This window comes from Erythrolamprus reginae, unplaced genomic scaffold (assembly GCF_031021105.1).
Source record: "Erythrolamprus reginae isolate rEryReg1 unplaced genomic scaffold, rEryReg1.hap1 H_72, whole genome shotgun sequence".
In the NCBI taxonomy this organism is placed as follows: domain Eukaryota; kingdom Metazoa; phylum Chordata; class Lepidosauria; order Squamata; family Dipsadidae; genus Erythrolamprus; species Erythrolamprus reginae.
The window spans coordinates 77,390-101,005 of record NW_027248531.1 but is presented as its reverse complement, the minus strand read 5'-3'; the positions used below and the strand labels follow the sequence as shown (position 1 = coordinate 101,005).

The window sequence follows — 23,616 nt, the reverse complement described above, 5'->3', positions numbered from 1 at the left end:
AGAAATAGAATTCTTTATTGGTCAAGTGTGATTGGACACACAAGGAATTTGTCTTTGGTGCAGATGCTCTCAGTGGACATAAAAGAAAATATAGATTTGTCAAGAAACATGTGGTACAACATTTAATGATTGTCATAGGGGTCAAATAAGCAATGAAGAAACAATATTAATAAAAATCTTAAGGACACAAGCAACAAGTTACAGTCATACAGTCATATGTTGCAGGAAATGAGTGATAGGAATGATGAGAAAAAACTAGTAGAAATAGAAGTGCAGACTTAGTGAATAGTTTGACAGTGTTGAGGGAATTATTTGTTTAGCAGAGTGATGGCATTCGGGGGGAACTGTTCTGGTGTCTAGTTGTCTTGGTGTGCACTACTATTTCTACTAGTTTTTTCTCATCATTCCTATAACCCACTTCCTCCAACTTATGACAAGAAGACTGTCATTTGTTGTTTGTATCCTCAAGATTTTTATTAATATTGTTTCTTCATTGCTTATTTAATCACTATGACAAACATTGTGTTGTACCACTTGTTTCTTGACAAATGTCTCTTTTCTTTTATGTACATTGAGCGCATTTGCGGCAAAGACAAATTCTTTGCATGTCCCATCATACTTGGCCAATAAAGGATTCTATTCTATTCTGTCCTATGCTATTCTAATCTATGCTATTCTATGCTATGCTATTCTACTCTACTATTTTCTAGTCCAGTCCAGCACAGTCCAATTCATTACAGGCCATTCTGCTCAAATATTTCTATTCTCTTCTATTCCATTCCATTCCATTCCATTCCATTCTAAAACAAACCAGTTTCTTCTTCAGACTTGAAGGATTTAGAGAGCTCGTCTATCAAGGGAGCCTAATTGATGGACCGGCCCGGAGATTCCGATCCCTTTCGGACTCTCCTCCATCCGTCATCCTGGGACATCCTGCCACGAGCGACGAGTTCACGACCGAACGGCCTCGCCTGGCCACCCAGGTGCCGATGACACGCCAGGCCGACGGGCTGGGCTGGCAGGTGTGCCTGGATCTTTGCCCAGAGCACGGGAGGAATCGCCGCGCCACCTCGCCAGGTTGCCATCCCTGCCGGAAACAGGGAGGATGGGGAGGAGGGAAAAGACGGCAACCCGCAGAACCGGCTCGGTGGCCTCTGGCTTGCGTCACACAGCTACGCCGGGCGGCTCAAGGCCTGAGCCTTTTTTGCATCGCGGCAGGCCGTCCTCGGCTTACAACAGCATGTTCAGTGACCGGAGTTAACGATGTTGCTGTAAAAAAGGCGAGTTAGGATCATTTTTTTCACACGACCTCTGCAATGTCTCCATGGTGATAGGAGAGTCCTCGAATTATGACGGTTCAAAGTTACAACGGCACTGTAAAAAAGACGAAATTGGGATCGTTTTTCTCACCTTACCGACTACTGTAGCCTCCCCTGTGGTCATACGGGGAGTCCTCGATTTATGACAGTTCATTTAGTGACTGTTCAAGGAAGGAAGGAAAGAAGGAACAGAGGGAAGGAAGCAAAGAAAATAGAGGAGGGTGGGAGGGAGGAAGGCAGGCAGGCAGGAAAGAAAAAAGAGAAGGAAGGAAAAGAGGAAAGGAAGCAAAGAAAATACAATAGAGAGGGAAGGAGGAAGGCAGGAAGGAAAGAAAGAAAAGAGGGAAGGAAGGGAGGGAGGGAGCGAGGAAGGAAGGAAAGAGGGAAGGGGGAAGGAAGGGAGGGAAGGGAGGGAGGAAGGAAAGAAAAGAGGGGAAGGAAGGGAAGGAGGAGGGCAGGAAAGGAAGGAAAGAGAGAAGGCAGGAAGGGAGGGAGGGAATGAGGGAGGAAGGAAAGAAGGGAGGGAAGGGAGGGAGGAAGGAAGGAAAGAAAGAAGAGGAAAAGAGGGAGGAAGGAAGGAAAATAAGGGAATGAGGGAGGAAGGAAAGAAAAGAGGGAGAGGGAGGAAGGAAGGAAAAGAGTGAAGGAAGGAAGGACAGAAAAGAGGGAAGGGAAGGGAGGGAGGGAGAAAGGGAGGAAAGAAAAGAGGGGAAGGACGGAGGGAGGAAAATAGAGGAGGGAGGGAGGAAGGAAGGAAGGCAAGAAAAGAGGGAAGGGAGGAAGGAAGAAAGAAAGAAAGGGGCACAGTGGTTAGAATGCGATATTGTGGGCTAACTCTGCTGACAGCCAACTGTTCGATTCTCACTAGCTCAAGGTCAACTCAGTCTTCCGTCCTTCCGAGGTGGGTAAAATGCGGACAAGGGGCAAGAGGCTAACTCTGTAAACCACTGTCCAAGCGGCAATGACCTCTCAGGGCTGTGCTAGGGCTATGCTACTTATGCTCGTTCCAGCTTTATAATGCAGCCTGGCACTTTTTATTCCCATATCCATTAGAAAAGAAATATCTTTTAAAAAAACACCTTTTCTATAGATTTTCCGCAGGGGACGGTTTCTGCTTTTGTCATCGCCTGGCGACAAAAGAGCTTTGATTTCATGGCAAGACTTCAAAATGCCCGATTGAATTCTTTCAGCGTTTCCTGATTATAGTACTTGAATACCAGTAGTGGGGGAAAAAGATGATTTCAAAAGAACCAACTTAGAACCTGAAGTGGAAATTTAGGGTGAGCATTTTTTTTCTTTGCAGAAATGTGGTGTTTTTTTCCTCGTAACAATGCAGGAATAATCCCATAATAGCAACAGACTTCTACATGTAGAGGCTACACCGAAGCCATTGGCTAATTAAGGTTATGCGATTAATCAATTAAGGTTTAATTAATTGGGTTTTTCAGAGGGATAGAAGCAGCCTCAAACAGAAACATAGAAGATTGGCGGCAGAAAAAGACCTCCTGGTCCATCTAGTCTGCCCTTATACTATTTCCTGTGTTTTATCTTAGGATGGATCTATGTTTATCCCAGGCAGGTTTAAATTCAGTTACTGTGGATTTACCAACCACGTCTCCTGGAAATTTGTTCCAAGCATCTACTATTTCAGTCAAATAATATTTTCTCATGTTGGCTTCTACTCTTTCCCCTAACTAACCTCAGATTGTGCCCCCTAGTTCTTGTATTCACTCTCCTGTTAAAAACACTTCCCTCCTGAATCTTATTTAACCCTTTCACATATTTAAATGTTTTGATCGTGTCCACCCTTTCCCTTCTGTCCTCCAGACTATACAGATTGAGTTCATGAAGTTTTTCCTGATACGTTTTACTGTATGCTTAAAACCTTCCATTTTTCTAGCCCATCTTTGGACCCCTTCAATTTGATCCATCTCTTTTTGTAGCTGAGGTCTCCAGAACTGAACACAGTATTCCAAATGTGGTCTCACCAGCACTCTATACAGCAGGATCACAATCTCCCTCTTCCTGCTTGTTAAACCTCTAGCTATGCAGCCAAGCATTCTACTTGCTTTCCCTACCGCCTGACCGCACTGTTCACCCATTTTGAGACTGTCAGAAATCACTACTCCTGAATCCTTCTCTTCTGAAGTTTTTGCTAACACAGAACTGCTACAAAAAGATATGGATCAAATTGAAGACGGGCTATAAAAATGGTGGAAGGTCTTCAGCATAAAATTTATCAGGAAAGACTTCATGGACTCAGTCTGTATAGTCTGGAGGACAGAAGGAAAAGGGGGGACATGATCAAATCATTTAAAGGGTTCAATAAGGTTCAGGAGGGAAGTGTTGTTAATAGGAAAGTGAACACAAAGACAAAGGGACACAATCTGAGTTAGTTGGGGGAAAGATCAGAAGCAACCTGAGAAAATATTATTTTACTGACAGAGTAGATGCTTGGAAGAAACTTCCAGCAGACGTGGTTGGTAAATCCACAGTCACTGAATTTAAACATGCCTGGGATAAACATAGATCCATCCTAAGATAAAATACAGGAAATAGCATAAGGGCAGACTAGATGGACCAGGAGGTCTTTTTCTACCGTCAATCTTCTATGCTTTCTATGTTTTGGGGGGATTCCTCCCACAAAGTTTTCCCCAAATTTTGGCACGCTTGAACCTCTGTTCTTTGGGGTTTTTCCCCTTTCGGGGAATCAGTAACATTTCTCCTGACTCAGTTTCCTCGGTGGGTGTCGCGTGATGATGCCAGGCAAGTGCCAACTACGTGGGCTGAGGCTGCCACGCGCCCTTGGCATTAATCCCTCGGACTTCCGGGGTTGCGGCCGACACGAAACGCCCTTAAGGGGAAAACTCCACGTGTCGGGATTCGCCTGCCAAGGTGTGTCTCATTATCACGCCGTGAAAAATTGTCCTCTGGCGACGAAGCGACGAGTGAGTGGCATGGGTGTTATGTTGTTTTGATTCTCTTTCCGGCCGAATGTCTCATCCAGCGACTCACCTGGCAAACGGCTCCCCAAGGTGATTTTCTTGAAAGGCAACTTTTCCCTTTGAATATGTTTCGCTTCTCATCCAAAGAAGCTTCGGCGGTTCTGATCAGAACTGAAGAAAACTCTTGGGATGAGGAGCGAAACGTTCTCAAAGGAAACAAAAAAAATATGAGATTGTCCAGTTGCCTTTTGGAAAAAGTTCCAATCGGAATCGAAGATGCTTCTCGGAGGAGAAACCAAATGTTTTAATTTTGGCTTTCATTGCTTCTTTTGTAATTTCTACCCTGGCATGAAACGATGACACAGCACCAAAAATGCTGGGCTAAATCTAGGAAGATCCAGATTCAAATCTATCCTTAGACCTGGGATGACTTTGAGAGGTTTCCCTCTCTCGGCCTAGCCTGTCCGATAACTCCCGTGAGAAAAGTGAGAGACACGTCACACAATGCAAAGTAAACAGACCCGGATCCTGTTATTTATTTTATACAAACACTGCACAACACATTAGAATGCGGGTTGTCCAGCTATGCATGAAATGGGTTTGGGGTCCAGCTGTGAAAGGGTTCTCACCTGTACACCTGTAAGCTTGGCTGCTTTAATTTAATTTATTAAATTTTATAAGCCGCCCAACTCCTTCTGGACTCTTTAGGCCCGTGATGGCGACACGCAAGCCGTTGCTTATAGCTAGAGGTCTAACAAGCAGGAAGAGGGAGATTGTGATCCCGCTGTATAGAGCGCTGGTGAGACCCCGTTTGGAATAATACTGTGTCCAGTTCTGGAGACCTCGCCTACAAAAAGAGATGGATCAAATTGAACGGGTCCAAAGACGGGTGGAAGGTCTTAAGCATCAAACTTATCAGGAAAGACTTTAATGAACTCCATCTGTCTAGTCTGGAGGACAGAAGGGAAAGTTGGGACATGATCGAAGCATTTAAATATGTTAAAGGGCTAAATAAGGTCCAGGAGGGAAGTGTTTTTAATAGGAAAGTGAATACAAGAACAAGGGGACACAATCTGAGGTTAGTTGGGGGAAAGATCAGAAGCCATGTGAGAAAATATTGAGTAGTAGATGCTTGGAACTTCCAGCAAACGTGGTTGGTAAATCCACAGTCACTGAATTTAAACAAGCCTGGGATAAACATATATCCATCCTAAGATAAAATACAGGAAATGGTATAGGGGCAGACGAGATGGACCAGGAGGTCTTTTTCTGCCCTCAATCTTCTATGTTTCTATGTGGTTCTTCCAGGTTCTGGCGCGCCAGATGCTTTCCATTTTCTGGTGCACATGTACTGATGCATGTGCGTGCATCAAAGCGGAATATCATCTTTTTGTCGTGTGCATGCACATCAAATGGCTGCTCTTCCGGTTTGCGGAATGTACATGCACGCCACGCTGCTGGTCATCATGCGCGCATGTAAATGGAAGACCAGGTGACATGTGCCCCAGGCAGCTGCTCTTCCAAATTCCGGCACATGCACTCCTGTTTCGGCATTTGGTGTCGAAAAGGTTCACCAACGCTGCTTTAGGCGGTTGCTAATATCCGCAACTTAGTATTTATGGCAGGAGTGTCTGGCTTTGTCAACTTTTAAGGCTGGTGGACGGCAACTCCCAGAATTCCCCAGCCAGCACATATCTGCCCTTGGGAATTCTGGGAGTTGAAGTCCACCCGGCATAGCTAACTAGGGAGAATTCTGGGATTTGAAGTCCACCGGTCTTAAAAAGTTAACTGACATTGGACACCCTAGTTTTGAGGCAAGTTCTCCCCAGTTTTTTCTCCAGGGTGAAAGGCCATTTTTGACCTTTTTCGAATGACACAACGGTTGGAGGAGCGTTAATTCTTTCGTTTTTATTGGCCGGATGAGCAGACCGTCACAATGAATTCTGGGAGAGGTCTTTCTCTTTTCCATCTGGAGATAAAAGTCCATAAATGTTCCACTTCCATTCTAGCGGAACCCCGAGTTCGGGTTTCGACTCAATTTGAGCCCCGAGTAGTCTACGCATTTTCACGCCACCGAATCCCAAGTAACGGAGATGTCGGGCCCCGGTGGAGTGCCAGGGGCTGATATTTGTGCTGATGCCAAGAATGTCAAATCAGGTCCACCCCCACCCCCCAAACAAATTCTACAGACACCCCCGTTCCTCCTTGCAGAGAGGGGGGAGCAAGGAAGACCCAAGCGCAACCCAAACATTTCCTATGTGGGAAGAGATTTTCTCCAGATTGTCGCCGGAACAGATCTAAGCTCAATTTAAGCTGGGAATTTGTCTGGGCTCAGGTGTTAGAGGTCTCCGGGCAGCTGGGGACTAGCACAAAGGCTTGCAGAAATGCTCAGGTGTCTCCCCCCCGCCCCCGGCATCCGCTCTGCAGGTAAGGCACCTTCTTCGATGGGAGACGGGCCAACTGCCCTGTGCTTTTGTCCATGGGGAGAAAGTGGCTGCGGGGAGGCGGTATCTGACCGTTTCTCCCTGGGTCTCTTCGTTTACGTGGCGTTCCCTCTTGCTAACCGAACGGCGGGGGTCCTGTTCAGCCTGCTTTGCCCCGTCTGGCCGCCGCCTCCGGGTCTTCAGGAGGAGCAGGCGCCTTCCCACTGGCGGAAAATCTGGAAGACTTTGTGGGATTTGGTTGAGAGACTCTGCAGTGGGGAGGAGAGGGAGAGGGACGGGTGAGAGTGCATTATTTTACATTTGGAAACATTAAACTGCAGTTTCCATTGCTTTGACCATTTATCTAGTAAAGTGACTTCAACTCCCAGAGTTCCCCAGCCAGCTACTTGCTGCCCCCAGGAAGCTGTTTTCGCCCTCCCCAGGCATTTAATTATGGGTATGTGCACTTGCGCAGGCACAATAGCGCATGCACATGTTCTTTCGCCACCTGAGCTAAAAAAGACTGGATTTGGACAAACTTTGTCCGGCGTTTTTCAACATTGACCTCTTGGAGATGCATGGGCTTGTCTGAACCTAGAAATTAAACTGGACCAGGGCTGGGGCTAGTTGGCACTGTATAACTTTAAGTTTTATTAGATTTATATGCCGCCCCTCTCTGAAGACTCGGGGCGGCTCACAACAACAGCAATACAATATACAAAGTACAAATCCAATATAAGTTAAAAGCAATTTAAAACCCATAAATATTTAAAAACGATCATTACTACGCAATCACACCATTCTCATATATTAAAGTCAGAAAAAAGGTGGTGCTGGGGGGACAAGATAGCCATTCCCCCCATGCCTGGCGACATAGATAGGTCTTCAACATCTTGGGGAAGGTGGGAAGAGTAGGGGCAATTCGAATCTCTGGGCGCAGTTGATTCCAGAGGGCCGGGGCCGCCACAGAGAAGGCTCTTGCCTGGGTCCCGCCAAACGGCATTGTTTAGTCGACGGGACCCAGAGAAGGCCAACTCTGTGGTATCTAATTGGCCGCTGGGATTCGTGCAGCAGGTGGTGGTCCCAGAGGTAATCTGGTCCAATGCCATGAAGGGCTTTATAGGTCATCACCAACACTTTGAATTGTGACCGGAAACTGATCGACAACCAGTGCAATTTTACAATATGGGTCTGCAGGAGTGGCAGAAACTGGGGGCGGAGTTAAAACTGGGGAATTCTGGGAGTTGAAGTCCACCAGTCCCAACGTTGCCAGGGTTTTAGGTCCACGGGTGGTCTGTCTCACCTCGGATTCCAGATGGGATGGCTTTTCCGACTTCCTAGAAACCTGGAGAACTTTCAGGACCGCCTGCCAGCCATGGTCTCCCTTCTCCTCCGGGGAGTCCCCTTTGGGTCCAAGCCCTGCCGATTCCTTCACCTCGCTGACCCACGGGCACCAGTCGCGGTGCTGGGCCAGGGGGTCAAAGTAAACCCGGGTCGACGAATCCTGTTAGGGGGAGGGAAAACAGCCTGTGTTCACACAACCAGATTAAGCTGGGTAAAGCATTAGCCCATCTTTGCCTAAGAGACAGGTCTCCAAACATGGCAACTTATTAAGACTTGAGGGCTTCGACTCCCAGAATTCCTCATCCAGCCGTCCTGAGTTGAAGACCACATGACTTAAAAGTGGCCAAGTTTCCAGACCGCTGACCTAAGCGAAGTAAATTCAGATGTTCATATATAGAATAAAATAGAATAGAATAGTAGAATAGAACAGAACATAATTCTTTATGGCCAAGTGTGATTGGACACACAAGGAATTTGCCTTTGGTGCAGATGCTCTCAGTGTTCATGAATAGAATAAATAGAATTTTTATTGAGGATAGAATAGAATAGAGTCTATTGAAAATAGAAATGGAATAGAATGGAATATAATAGAATGCTTTATTGGGCAAGAGTGATTAGAAACACAAGGAATTTGTCTTGGTGCAGATGCTCTCAGTGTACATAAAAGAAGAGAGACATTTGTCAAGAATCATGAGATACAACACTTAACACTTGTTAGTTATAGAGTACAAATAAGCAATCAAATTATATTAGGAACCAGTCAATACAAATCATAAAGATACAAGCAGCAGTCATTTATTTATTGGATTTGTATGCCGCCCCTCTCCGGAGACTCAGGGCGGCTAACAGCAATAATAAAACAGCATATAATAATAATCTAATACTAAAAACAGTTAAAAACCCACTATTATAAAAACCAAACATACATACAGACATACCATGCATAAAATTGTGAAGACCTAGGGGGAAAGTGTATCTCAGTTCCCCCATGCCTGGCGGCAGAGGTGGGTTTTAAGTAGCTTGTGAAAAGCAAGGAGGGTGGGGGCAATTCTAATCTCTGGGGGGAGCTGGTTCCAGAGGGCCGGGGCCGCCACAGAGAAGGCTCTTCCCCTGTGTCCCGCCAAGCAACATTGTTTAGTTGACGGGACCCGGAGAAGACCCACTCTGTGGGACCTTATTGGTCACTGGGATTCGTGCAGCAGAAGGCGGTCCCGGAGATAATACTGTCCTAAGTGGGAGATGTTGAGTGATCAAACGATGAGAAGACTAATAGTACTATTAGTTATTAGCTGTCAACTTTTATGCTCTCAGTGTACATAAAAGAAAAGAGACATTTGTCAAGAATCATGAGACACAACACAATGATTGTCACAGGGTATAATAAGCAATCAGGAAATAATCAACATTAATATAAATCGTAAGAATACAAGCAACAAGTTATGGTCATACAGTTATTAGTGGCAGGAGATGATGGGTGATATGATGAGAAGACTAATAGTCATAGTAGTTCAGACTAAGTGAATAGTTTAACAGTGGTGAGGGAATTATTTGTTTAGCAGAGTGATGGCATTTGGGAAAACTGTTCTTGTGTCTAGTTGACTTGGTGGATGGTGCTTTAAAGAGACTTTTGAAACAATTAATGTCCAGGATGCGAGGGGTCACTAAATATTCCAGCAAGCTCCATAAATGATCTTTAATTGGACCACTAGTTCTTGGATGGACCTGACAAAGCTTTTGATCTGAGATATAGTAAAGACAAAAGGAAACAGGAGATTGAACGAGAAGGTACAGTATCTACTTAGTCTTCCTCAAACTGACCTCCATTCTTCTTGTATTGGGACTTCAACTTCTAATTGGTTGAGAAATCTGAGGGTTGACTTCCAAAGCCTACTGTAGGCATGTGATGGGAACAACCTAACTGAGCTACTGACCAGTTGGAACTATATGGGTGAGATCTTTCCACCCACTTTAACTCCCAGAATTCTCCGGCTGGCTGGAGAATTCTGGGAGTTGATGTCCACAAGTCTTAAAGTCACCAAGTTAGAAGATCTCTGGCCTAAAGTGATACAGAAAGCTTTCTAAAACGGGAAGGAAAAAAAACATGGAGTTGGGTGGAGGAAATGGACAGGGAAGAAGGTAACTGGGGAATGAGTCATTGGTTCATCACAACAGGTGCTGCCAGATTCCTGATGGACTAGGTCACACTCGTGATCCAGGTGAGCCAGTGGGGGTGATTCAGCCAAAAGACAAATATGGATTTTGGGATTATGAAGAACGTAAAGCGCAAGAGATCGCAGAAATCGGCTATCCCTGGTCAGATCACACTTGGAGTGCTGTGTCCAGTTCTAGACACCTGGACACCAGAAGGCAAACAACTAGAGCACCTCCAGAGAAGATCCACCAAGATAGATCTATCAAGTTCTATCAAGCAAGTTGAAAGCAGGACCTTAGTCCGCAGAAGAGAAGATGGAATAGAGATACAGTGAGACCTCGTCTTACAACCCCCGTCATACAAACTCTTTCAGTCAAATAATATTTTCTCACATTACTTCTAATCTTTCCCCCAACTAACCTCAGATTGTGCCCCCTTGTTCTTATGTTCACTTTCCTATGAAAAACACTTCCCCCCTGAACCTTATTTAACCCTTTCACATATTTAAATATTCCTATCATGTCCCCCCTTTCCCTTCTGTCCTCCAAACTACTATACAGATGTAGCCCGTCTTTGGACCCGTTCAATTTTGTCAATATCTTTTTGTAGGTGGCCTCTCCAGAACTGAACACAGTATTCCAAATGTGGTCTCACAAGTGCTCTATATAGCGGGATCACAATCTCCTTCTTCCTGCTTGTTATACCTCTAGCTATGCAGCCAAGCATCCTACTTGCTTTTCCTACCGCCCGACCACACTGCTCACCCATTTTGAGACTGTCAGAAATCACTACCCCTAAATCCTTCTCTTCTGAAGTTTTTGCTAACACAGAACTGCCAATGCAATACTCAGATTGAGGATTCCTTTTCCCCAAGTGCATTATTTTACATTTGGAAACATTAAACTGCAGTTTCCATTGCTTTGATCACTTATCTAGTAAAGCTAAATCATTTGCCATATTACAGACGCCTCCAGGAATATCAACCCTATTGCACACTAATTCTTCACTATTAAAGTAAGGCCTTTGACTTTTTTCACCCTGCGATGCTCTTTCTCTATTATTGAATCTACTGCGATTCAATAGGAAACAGACCTTAAGCTTTTTGCACATAAAAACAAGAGCTTGAGCTGCTCAAATTTCCTTCCATCCTCTCATATGCCGAAGAAAACCAAGGCGAGGCTATCTTGAGTTTCTTTATCTCCTCCTTGACCGGAGCTCAGATTTTGATTCCAATCTTTCGTACTGGTGGTCCTCAACTTGCAACTATCCATTCAGTGACAGTTCAAAGTTACGACGGCACTGGAATAAACAGTCTTGCCATGATTCCTGCACCAATGCCAGGCATGAAAGCTGATTGAGTGTCCCTGGCACAATCACCAGGTGAATTCTAGTCACACCTGAGGTACGAAAGCCAGCTGAGTCACTTGCAGCAATTATCAGGAAGTGGTGGGTTCTAGACCTGCCCCTTAGGCATGAAGTGACCTTGGGCCAATCACCAGGAGACTGGGACTGCTAGTCCCGCCTTAACTATGAATGCTATTTAATATCTACATGAAACCGCTGGGCGAGATCATCCAAGGGCATGGGGTGAGGTGTCATCAGTATGCTGATGATACCCAGTTATACATCTCCACCCCATGTGCAGTCAGTGAAGCAATGGAAGTGATGTGTCGGTGCCTGGAGGCTGTTGGGGTCTGGATGGGTGTCAACAGGCTCAGACTCAACCCCGACAAGATGGAGTGGCTGTGGGTTTTGCTTCCCAAGGACAATTCCATCTGTCCGTCCATTACCCAGCGGGAGGGAATCACTGACCCCCTCAGAGAGGGTCCGCAACTTGGGCGTCCTCCTCGATCCACAGCTAACATTGGAACATCATCTTTCGACTGTGGTGAGGAGGGCGTTTGCCCAGGTTCACCTTGTGCACCAGTTGCGACCCTAGTTGGACCGGGAGTCACTGCTCACAGTCACTCATGCCCTCATCACCTCGAGGCTCGACTACTGCAACGCTCTCTACATGGAGCTACCTTTGAAAAATGTTCGGAAACTTCAGATCGTGCAGAATGTGACTGTGAGAGCTACCATGGGCCTCCCTAGGTACGCCCATGTTTCATCAACACTCCGCAGTCTGCACTGACTGCTGATCGGTTTCCGGTCACAATTCAAAGTGTTGGTTATGACCTTTAAAGCCCTTCATGGCATTGGACCAGAATATCTCTGAGACCGTCTTCTTCTGCACGAACCCAGCGACCGATTAGGTCCCACAGAATTGGCCTTCTCCGGGTCCCGTCGACTAAATAACGTCGTCTGGCGGGCCCCAGGGGAAGAGCCTTCTCTGTGATGGCCCCGATCCTCTGGAATCAACTCCCCCCGGAGATTGGGATTGCCCCCACCCTCCTTGCCTTTTGCAAGATGTTAAAGACTCACCTGTGTGATTAACTCCCCCCTCTCTTCTGACTATAGCGCTTGAGAATGGTATGACTGTCACATTGATTGTTTTTAATATTAAGGGGTTTTAATTCTACTTTTATTAATTAGATTTGTATTATTGTTTATTGTATTTATTGTTGCTGTGAGCCGCCCCAAATTTTCGGAGGGGGCGGCATACAAATCTAATAAATTAGATTAAATTAAATGCCAGCTGAGTGATTGGGGCCACTCATCAGAAGAAAGGGAGTTCTCGTCCCGCCTTAGCCTTGAAACTGATTTGTGTGACTTGAGACAATCACCAGGAGAAGGGGAGTTATAGTCCTGCCTTAGGCATGGAAGCCAGCTGGGTGGGAAGGAAGGAAGGAAAGAGGGAAGGGACAGGAACAGAGGAAGGAAGCAAGGAAACTTATGAAAGGGGAGAGTAAGAGAGGAATGAGTGAAGGGAGGGAGGGAGGGAAGAAGGTGGGAAGGAGAAAGAAAAGAAGAAATAGAGGAAGGGAAGGTAAAAGAGAGAAAGAAAAAGAGCTAACTTCCGCGTTCAGCTTCAGGAGACAGCTGCGAAGCCGCGCGCGTTTTAAAAAGTTGCAGCTGGCCTGGGGGGCTCGGGGGGGTGCTGGCAAGCCCCCCAGGCTGGCTGCAAGCACCCCCCGAGCCCCCCAGGCCGGCTGCAACCTTTTAAAACACGCGCGCCGCTTCGCAGCTGTCTCCTGAAGCCGAACGCGGAAGTTAGCGTTCGGCTTCAGGAGACAGCTCCTTGGCGCTTGTATCTCGAATTTGGGCTTGTAAGTAGAACAAAAATATCTCTCCCCTCCCAGCTCTTATCTCGAGTTGCTCTTAAGTAGAGCAGCTCTTATGTCGGGGTTCCACTTATTTTTACCTATTTCTACTGTCATTATAATCTATAGAGCTCTAAGGATTTTAATTATAACGTTATTATTTAATATATAATAGTGTTATAATTAAGATCCTTAGAGATAACATAGATTATAATTACCTAGAAATAGTAAAAATAGTAAAATAATCATAAAATACTAGTTGATATATGTACCGTAAAATAACCTTAAAGGTATAAATGTATGTATATCAGTTCCGTTTTTGTTTTGTGTTGTATAATGTCTTATTAGTTTGTTTTTTTCTTTTGTGTATTTTAAAAAATTAATAATAATAATAATTTATTAGATTTGTATGCTACCCCTCTCCGAAGACTCCGAAGAAAGAATATAATATATATACAGTATATATATTATATTCAGAGGAGAATCAGAACTGCAGAACAAAACAATTGCTGCCAACCTGCCTTCCATTGAGGATCTGTAGACTGCACGAGTCAAAAAGAGGGCCGTGTAATTATTGACTGACCCCTCACATCCTGGACACAAACTGTTTCAACTCCTACCCTCAAAACGTCGCTACAGAGCCCTGCACACCAAGACAACTAGACACAAGAACAGTTTTTTTCCGAACGCCATCACTCTGCTAAACAAATAATTCCCTCAACACTGTCAGACTTTCTACTAAGTCTGCACTTCTATTCTACTAGTTTTTCTCATCATTCCTATCACCCGTTTCCTCCCATGTTGACTGTGTGACTGTCACTTGTTGCATATATCCTAAGATTTTTATTAATATTGCTTCTTCATTGCTTATTTGACCCCTATGACAATCATTAAGTGTTGTTTCACATGATTCTTGACAAATGTATATTTTATTTTATGTACGCTGAGAGCATCTGCACCAAGACAAATTCCTTGTGTGTCCAATCACACTTGGCCAATAAAGAATTCTATTCTCTTCTATATATAAAAGAAAGAATCAGGCCCGCTCACCGAACTGCTGGAGGAGTACAGCCGTGGCCGCTTGGCTTTCCGGTGGGGGCTGGATGGGACTTCGGCTCCCGGGCCACAGGCTTCCCCATGGCCCATGCTGCGGGTCACAGGCCGGCTGCGGGTGGTGGGGCTGGCGGCTTCGGCCTCGGGGCGCTCGCTGATGCTGTCTCCACCCCGCACGCGGCTGATCACGGGGGACGGACTCTTCTCGTGCTGCAGGGAAGGAAGAAGGCGACACGGGGTCAACCCAGAAGCTGAGGGAGAGGCAGGCGGAGGTTGCTACTTACCGCCGCTACCATGCGCAGGAAGCAAAATCCCGCAAGAAGATGCCCACCCGTGTGAGATTTCGGCAAGTTTTTGCTCCTGTGTATGTGTGGAAGCAAAAAAATCATGGAAACCTCACACAGGCGCGCATCCTCTCATCATATTTTGCTTCCTGCTCACGCACAGGAGCAAAATCTCACCAGGGTGCGCGCGCATCCTCATCATATTTTGCTTCCTGCTCATGCGCAGGAGCACAATCTCACCAGGGTGTGCGCGCATCCTCTCATCATACTTTGCTTCCTGCTCACGCGCAGAAGCAAAATCTCACCAGGGTGTGCGCGCATCCTCTCATCATATTTTGCTTCCTGCTCACGCGCAGAAGCAAAATCTCTCCGGGGCGTGTGCGCATCCTCATCATATTTTGCTTCCTGTTCATGCGCAGAAGCAAAATCTCTCCGGGGCGTGTGCGCATCCTATCATCATATTTTGCTTCCTGCTCATGCGCAGGAGCACAATCTCACCAGGGTGTGTGCGCATCCTCTCATCATATTTTGCTTCCTGTGCATGCATGCTTTCAAAAAAAAATAGAGAATCTCCCTAGACTTCAAGATTAAGAGCCACAGCATCTGCCCCCCCTCATCCCTCAGAAATTGGGCCTCCAGCGTCCGGCGGTGTTACCTGCTCCGAGCCCGGGGGACCGCTGGTGTCCTGGCTCCGGGTGATCATCCGTCGTGGGGAGGTGGGCCCCAGGGAGAGCCTCTCGGCTGCAGGGGGGGCAGCGTTGGCGGGGTTCTCCAGCTCGCTCTCCGCGGACTCCATCTGGTGGAAGCTCCACAGCCCCACTTTCCTGACGCATCGGCTGCAGCTGATCGTGGGCAGGTGGATGGATCCAGAGGGAGGGCTGGGAAGGAGGCACCAAGCGCACACCAAAAATTAACCCTTTTTGGTGAATTTTATTCTTTCTCCACAATTTACACACACACACACTGATATATTTTAAGGTATATGCATTGATTATTATATATACACTGCTCAAAAAGATAAAGGGAACATTTAAAAAACAGAATATAATTCTAAGTATTCAGTGAGAATATTTCACTCATTCAGATCTAGGATGTGTTATTTTAGTGTCCCCTTTATTTTTTTGAGCAGGATAGATAGAATAGATAGATAGATGATAGATAGACAAATAATTAGATAGATAAGATAAATAGATAGATAGATATAGATAGATGATAGATAGATTAGATAAATAGATAGATAGATAGATAGATAGATAGATAGATAGATAGATAGATAGATAGATAGATATTGTGACCGGAAACTGATCGGCAGCCAGTGCAAGCCACATTTTGACCCAATCATTCAGGACTAGAAGACCTTTCTTTCTTTCTTTCTTTCTCTCTCTCTCTCTTTTCTTTTTTCTTTTCTGTTTGGACACTCCAGATCGTGCAGAATGTGGCCGCAAGAGCTATCGTGGGGCTTCCCAGATTTGCCCATGTTTCTCCAACACTCCATGGCCTGCACTGGCTGCTGATCAGTTTCCAGTCACAATTCAAAGTGTTGGTAATGACCTTTAAAGCCCTACATGGCATCGGACCAGAGTACCTCCAGAACCGCCTTCTACCGCACGAATCCCAGCGGCCGATAAGGTCCCACAGAGTTGGCCTTCTCCGGGTCCCGTCGACTAAACAATGCCTTCTCTGTGGCGGCCCCACCCCTCTGGAATCAACTCCCCCCAGAGATTAGAACTGCCCCCACCCTCCTTGCCTTTCGCAAATTACTTAAGACCCACCTGTATCGCCAGGCATGGGGGAACTGAGACACCTCCCCCAGGCTTTTTCATTTTATGTATGGTATGCGTGTGTTGCATGGTTTTTTTTTAAATGATGGGTTTTTTAAACTGTTTTTTTAATATTAAGATTTGTTTTCCATTGTAACATTGTTATTATTGTTGTTGTGAGCCGCCCCGAGTCTTCGGAGAGGGGCCGCATACAAATCTAATAAATTATTATTATTATTATTTATTATTATTTAATTCGACTTCTATCCCACCCAATCCTGAAGGACTCATCATTACTACTACTACTACTATTATTATTATTATTATTATTAACAGTACAACACAGCAAACAGGATCACTATGATGGATTTCGTATTTCATCACCAGTCAGATGCTCTAGACCCCTGGCCGACGAACGTGTTGTCACCATCATCAGGCTGAAGTTGTTAGCTTCATGCTGCTCTAAATATATTTATTTATTATATATTTATATTTACAGCAGCACGAAGCTTACAACTTCAGCCTGATGATGGTGGATGTGATTTCACCGAAACATCGCATAGACACTCAAAATATTACACGGGGCAAAACCCGAACTCAGAACAATCTACATATATATATACCCGTGAAAATCTACGAAAACATCTATTTCGGCCTTATTTCGGCCTCATCAGCTAGCCATACCCACATACCCATATATATATCCCCCCCCCACAAAGAGATCATTAAAAGACGATGATGAAGAATCCACTTTCCGCAGGGTTTTTATTTTACCGGAGACTTCAAAATAAAGGATAGTTTGGGACACAAATAAATGTAAAAAAAATCAGATCCCCACCCCCCCAAATCCAGGATTCTGATTTTCCACTTACCTGCCAGTCCAACCGCACAGGGCCAGGATGGAAGCGGTGATGTGGACCTGAAGGGGATCGGAAGGCCGCTTGGCCGACGTCTTCTCGCCTCCTTCGCTTTTGCAGTTCTCCGGTTCCTCTTCCTCATCCTCTTCCTCAATCAATTGCAAGAGAAAGCTGACCTTCTCTTCCGTCAAGGCCTGAGAAGCAAACAAGAACTACTGTATTGAACCTGATTATTTGGACAACGTCCTCACTGGTGATGAAACCTGGGTTTTTTAATACGGCCCAGAAACAAAACGCCAAAGCTCTGAGTGGCACACCGACCAGTCCCCCAAGCCCCAAAAGGAAAGAATGAGCAAATCAAAGGTGAAAACAATGCTCATTGTCTTTTTCGACAGTAAAGGAGGGGTCCGTAAGGAGTCTGTTCCTCAAGGACAGACAGTTAATGCTGCCTACTATGTGGATGTGCTGGAAAGACTCCGAAAAAGGGTCATCAGGATGAGAAAAGACATCTCTGCTACTTGGCAACGCCATCACGACAACGTGCCTTGCCACAACACACTACGAGTCCACTAAACACCAGGTGCCAGCGCTGCCCCATCCCCCCTATAGTCCTGACGTCGCCCCAGCAGACTTCTTTTTGTTCCCTCGGATTAAGGCAGCCCTGAAAGGAACCCGTTTTTCGTCCATAGAACAGATCTAATCAGCCGTGCCGAAGACCTTGCAAGAGGTCCCCGAAGGGCGGATACCGGTCACGGCAGAGTTGCTGGAAAAAATGTGTAGAGGCCCAAGGACAGTTCTTTGAAGTATTTTAAGTGTTTGTGCAAATCTGTTCAATAAATGACTTTAAACAATAATAAATGCATTACTTTTGGAACACACCCTGTATTACAGCACCCACTTCGCCCTTGGTGGGAAACAAAACGAGGATGCTCCTCTCTAACCTTCCCCACAAGGCCAGTCGATGATCTACTGACCCCTGGCACTAATCGGTCTCTTCCGCTGGCTTCCTGCTACATGATAGTCATATCAACTTCCCCTGCGAACATTCCCCGCGAGAGCTATGGGCCCTTGTGACCTTACTTTCCAGATAACCCTCATATATTCTCATTGCATCCAGAGAGAAATATTTGCCTCTACCTAGGATTGAACTCACAAGCCCTGAATGTGAGGCGAGAGCTCCACCTGTAGGCCACCGTGCCACTCAATCTCGGCCACTTATAATGTGTTCATATTTCTCTTCTACAAGCTTACCACATTTTTGAGGCTGTCTGGCTTCAGGGAGGGTAGCTGAAGCTGCAGCCGACGCAGGGTACGGAAGCGTTGCAGGAAGTCGTTCAAAAGCGCGTGGGGTTCTTCCACCAGCAGCACCGAAAACCGATCTGGTCCGAAAGGAAGCAAACGAGAGGCTGTCCTCGACTTGCGACCACAAATGAACCCAACGTTTCCGGGGCTAAGTGAGAATGTCTCCCCCCCACACTTGGAAACATAGAAACATGGAAGATTGACGGCAGAAAAAGACCCCATGGTCCATCTAGTCTGCCCTTATACTATTTCCTGTATTTTATCTTAGGATGGATCTATGTTTATTCCAGGCATGTTTAAATTCAGTGACTGTGGATTTACCAACCACGTCTGCTGGAAGTTTGTTCCAAGCATCTACTACTCTTTCAGTCAAATAATATTTTCTCATGTTGCTTCTGATCTTTCCCAACTAATCTCAGATTGCCCCCCCTTATTCTTGTGTTCACTTTCCTATTAAAAACACTTCCCTCCTGAACCTTATTTCACCCTTCACATATTCAAATGTTTCAATCATGTCCCCCCCTTTTCCTTCTGTCCTCCTATGGAGTTCATGAAGTCTTTCCTGATAAGTTTTATGCTGAAGACCTCCCACCATTTTTATAGCCCGTTTTTGGATCCCTTCAATTTGATCTATCTTTTCTTGTAGGTGAGGTCTCCAGAACTGGACACAGTCTTCCAAATGTAGTCGCTCTATACAGCGGGATCACAATCTCCCTCTTCCTGCTTGTTATACTTCTAGCTATGCAGCCAAGCATTCTACTTCACAGAAAATGGTGGAGGGTCAGTAAGCCTACGCACCTGGAAAATGTCATTGTCATGGCCCCAACCTTGCTGTTTCTTTCTCCCTCCTTACCTGGGCAAGGACTGTCTGGCCAGAAGCAGAATTTTTCGTGAGCTCCCAACAGGGCCTTCTGCAGCTCCAGACACCGCTCCTTATCTAAGGAGCAAATAGAATAGAAGAGAATTCTGTATTGGCCAAGTGTGATTGGACACACAAGCAATTTGTCTTTGGTGCAGTGTATATAAAAGAATGATCTTTGTTTATTAAAAACTAAAAATAACAAATAAAAACAAACAAATTTGAAATTTTTCCAACTCCCTCTTTGCAAAGCAGTATACAGTATACACTGCTCAAAAAAAAAGGGGGGGACACTTAAATAACACAATATAACTCCGAGTAAATCAAACATCTGTGAAATCAAACTGTCCACTTAGGAAGCAACACTGATTGACACTCAATTTCACCTGCTGTTGTACACATTCAACTTTGTACAGAACAAAGGATTCAAGGAGAATATTTCATTCATTCAGATCTAGGATGTGTTATTTTGAGCATTCCCTTTATTTTTTTGAGCAGTATATTTACTAATTTTTTTAAAAAAATATCTTTATTGATTATTTACATTGATAAAAACAAGACAACATAAAACGCATACACACATACAAACAGGACAAAATAAAGCATTATGCTTTACACATTAAGTAGCTTTGGTATCAGAACTTAGAGTGAACACCTGCTTTATAACAGGATATTTTTATTTGCAGTTTATTCATTTGCAACCATTTCAATTCCTACTTATTAGTGCACGTCAGTCTCCTTAAATTATCAATATCTATTTCTCTATGTTTCTTTTGGTTTCAACTATATTTATTGTGTGGTATAGTGGTTCATTTAACTATATTTACATTTGACAACAGTTTGTTTATCTCCTTTTTTCTCCATTTTCATTTGAGTGTGTATTCACAATCAAAATTTTAAATAATTGTATACTTTTTTTTTGTTATCCAGACATACCACCTGTCCCAAATATTATGGAATTCCTTGTTATCTTTATCCTGTAGTTCTTGAGTAAGCTTACTCAAGCTTACTAATTTTCTTTTAAAAAACCCTCCCAAAAACCCATGCAGTCTTTTTTTAATTTTACCCCAAATGCCACATCTGTGAAGCCACGAATCGCAAGGTGCGCGCAAAGCATCCCCATCCAGAGTTACTGCGTGCCAAGTTGACCAAACCAACCAGCCAGCCCACCAACCAATAAATCCCGTTTCCATTTGCCTTCCAGATGTGCAAACCCCAAACAGGCTTACATTTGCTGAAGTCGAACGACAGCTGCAGACTGGCGCAGAGGTAGGCTTGGCAGCTGGAGCATTTCAACATGTCGCATTCTACGTTGGTCCAGCCGTACTTGGCGCAGATCAGGGGCGACAGCTCGTGGGGTTTGCCGGCCCACTTGAGACAGTGGTCGGTGTTAAGGAAAGCCATTCAAGAATATTATAAAATTTGGAACCTATTTTATGGATGTTTAGAAACAAGAAAAATGCAAAGAGTATATTAATGGAATAATTGTAAGATTATAGAAACTCATTTTGTTTAAGAAATTATTTTGTTAAATACTGGTATTTAATAGAATATGTGTATTGTATTATTTATTTATTAGTTTATTTATTCATTTGTTCGTTCATTGGAGGTAGTGCAGAACTTTTGGAAAGAAGTGAAAGGGGACACTAATAGGATGTTAAAAATACGATGGACAATTACAAAGGAAATGGCGGTGTTAGTTAAAAGGAACAAATTGGGAGAATTTAGAGATATAAAAGAAGCAGTGACAGAAAGCGCCCATGTGGTAATAGTCTGCAGGAACTAATGGGACAATGGAACAAGGTAAGAGCACCAGTGGTTAGTAGAATTTGAGACCAAGGTATAAAGAATAAATTAGAATTACTTTATAATATGTAGATACTGTATATTACTCTTGAGTTAAAATGATATATAGAAAATATGCCCCTATTTTGGTGGAGGGGTATGAATGTTGTTTGAACACTGAGCACATTGTTATGTGTTGTGTGAATGTTTTATTAATATATTGTTATAATAAAAATCAATTTAAAAAATTTAAAAAAATTTAAATAAATAAAAATAAAAATAAACTTTTTTTAAAAAAAATCATTCATTCATTGGATTGATATGTCGGCTCTCTGTCTTGCTTAGCAATGGAAATTTGGGGCTCCAATGTGGTCATAGGTCGAGGACTACTGTATATTTTGTTTCTTCTGGGCACTTCAGCTCCCCCCCCCTCAAAAGTTTAGTTTAATTTTATTAAATTTATAGGCCTTAAAATAATTGGGACTCAAAGGATATGGTGAATGTTTCGACTCGGCTGAAGAAAGCATCTTTGCTAGTGGATTCAAAATGCAGCTCGTTGGTGTGGGGAGAGCCATTGGCCACTTCAGCGAAGGCCGAGGGATCTTTTCTGAAATGCAAGAGAAATGATTTTCAATTTAGGAAAAGAAGAAGTAGTAGTTTCTCTCCCATCTATTTATTTTATTTATTTATTTATTATTTGGATTTGTATGCCGCCCCTCTCCGAAAACTCGGGGCGGCTCACAACAAGTGATCTACCTCTTTTCAGGATCCCCTAAAAGTGTATAAAACTAACCTTTGGTAAAGGAATACAGTGATAGGATTTTTGAATTGGGCTTGGACCTTTGAAGGCCATTGAGTCTGACCCCACTGCTCAGGGCAGAATCGAAATGGAAACTCTCCAGATGAAAGGCTGCTCAGGCCTCGTTCTTAGGCTTGGTGTTAAACTGACACAAAACTAGACTAGAACTCATCACTTCCTGGTGATTAGACTAAAGTCACCCAATCAGCTTTCATGAGTAAATTGGAACTAGAACTCACTATCACCTTGGGATTTGGCCAAAATGACCAATCAGGCTAAGCCAGAACTAGAACTCACCGTCTCCTGGTGATTGGCCCAAAGTCACCCAGTCAGTTTTCATACCTAAAGCGGGACTAGAACTATCACCTTGGGTTTGGGCCAAAGTCACCAACTAGCTTTCATGGTTAAGCCAGAACTAGAACTCATTGTCTCCTGGTGATTAGTTCAAAGACACCTAGCCAGCTTTCAACAATAAGGGAGACTAAAACTCACCATCTCCTGGTGATTGGCCCAAAGTCACCCAGTCAGCTTTTATGAGTAAATCAGGACTAGAACTAGGTATCACCTTAGGATTGGGCCAAAGTTATCAACTGGCTTTCATGGTTAAGCCAGAACTAGAACTCACTGTTTCCTGGTGATTGGGCCAAAGTCACCAGGTCAGCTTTCACGAGTAAATCACGATTAGAACTCACTATCACTTTGGGATTGGGCCAAACTAAGACTAGAACTCACTGTTTCTGGTGATTGGCTCAAAGACACCTAGCCAGCTTTCAAGAGTAAGGCAGGACTAGAACTCACTATCTCCTGCTAATTGGCCCAAAGTCCCCCCCAGTCTCTTTCATGCCTAAAGCGATACTAGAACTCACCATCTCCTAGTGATTAGCCCAAAGTCACCCAGCGGGCTTTCATGCCTAAGGCAGCACTAGAACTCACCGTCTCCTGGTTCTGGCCCAGCACCTTCCCCACCTGGACCCAACCGTCCCTCTAATTGACACCCCTCACCCCATGAAACCAACGTTGGACGAAGTCTCCATAACCCCCCCACCCGCCGCCTCCACCCCACCCCCTTAAGGCCCAGAACCCGCCTCTCCTCCGACCTCAACCCGCCGCCTTCCCCTCCGCCGGGGGACTTAAGCCACGCGCGGGCTGCCGGCTGGCGTGCTCCGTGTCCCGCCGCTCTCACCTGTCCTGGCCGGTTTCCTCCGGGGCGATCCCTTCGTCGATCATCTCCCGCACCTTCTGCGGCGTGATGGCCGGGGACTTGGGCTTGGTCGCTAGGGCGCCGCTCTCGTTGCCCGGGGCAGCAGCAACAGCAGCAGCAACCGCCAAGGGGCTGGGCGCCGCCATCTTTGTCCGTCCGTCCAAAGCGTTCCCCACTCCCAACCGAAGACCGGAAACGGAAGTTCCGGGGGAATATCCGTTCCTACCCGGCTCAACTTAGGCCGTCTCTATCTGCCATCCCTTACAACGCAATGCCTGGGGTGGGTGGGGGTTATACTTTTTTTTTAAAGTCCTCCAATTTCTCCCCCCC

At 45.0% G+C, this 23,616-nt stretch overlaps 1 protein-coding gene across 1 annotated transcript; it reads right to left on the bottom strand.

Moving 5' to 3' along the window:
• Positions 1-6,152: 6,152 nt before the first annotated feature.
• LOC139155867 (zinc finger C3HC-type protein 1-like) lies at positions 6,153-23,562 on the bottom strand. Its single transcript, XM_070731208.1, has 10 exons — positions 23,269-23,562; positions 21,782-21,893; positions 20,731-20,881; positions 19,496-19,579; positions 18,592-18,719; positions 17,356-17,534; positions 15,379-15,601; positions 14,437-14,649; positions 7,991-8,191; positions 6,153-6,956 (listed from the first exon to the last, which is right to left on the bottom strand). The coding sequence occupies exons 1-10, from the start codon at positions 23,430-23,432 to the stop codon at positions 6,888-6,890; spliced, it is 1,524 nt and encodes a 507-aa protein (XP_070587309.1). The 5' UTR covers positions 23,433-23,562; the 3' UTR covers positions 6,153-6,887.
• Between the last annotated feature and the right edge of the window lie 54 nt (positions 23,563-23,616).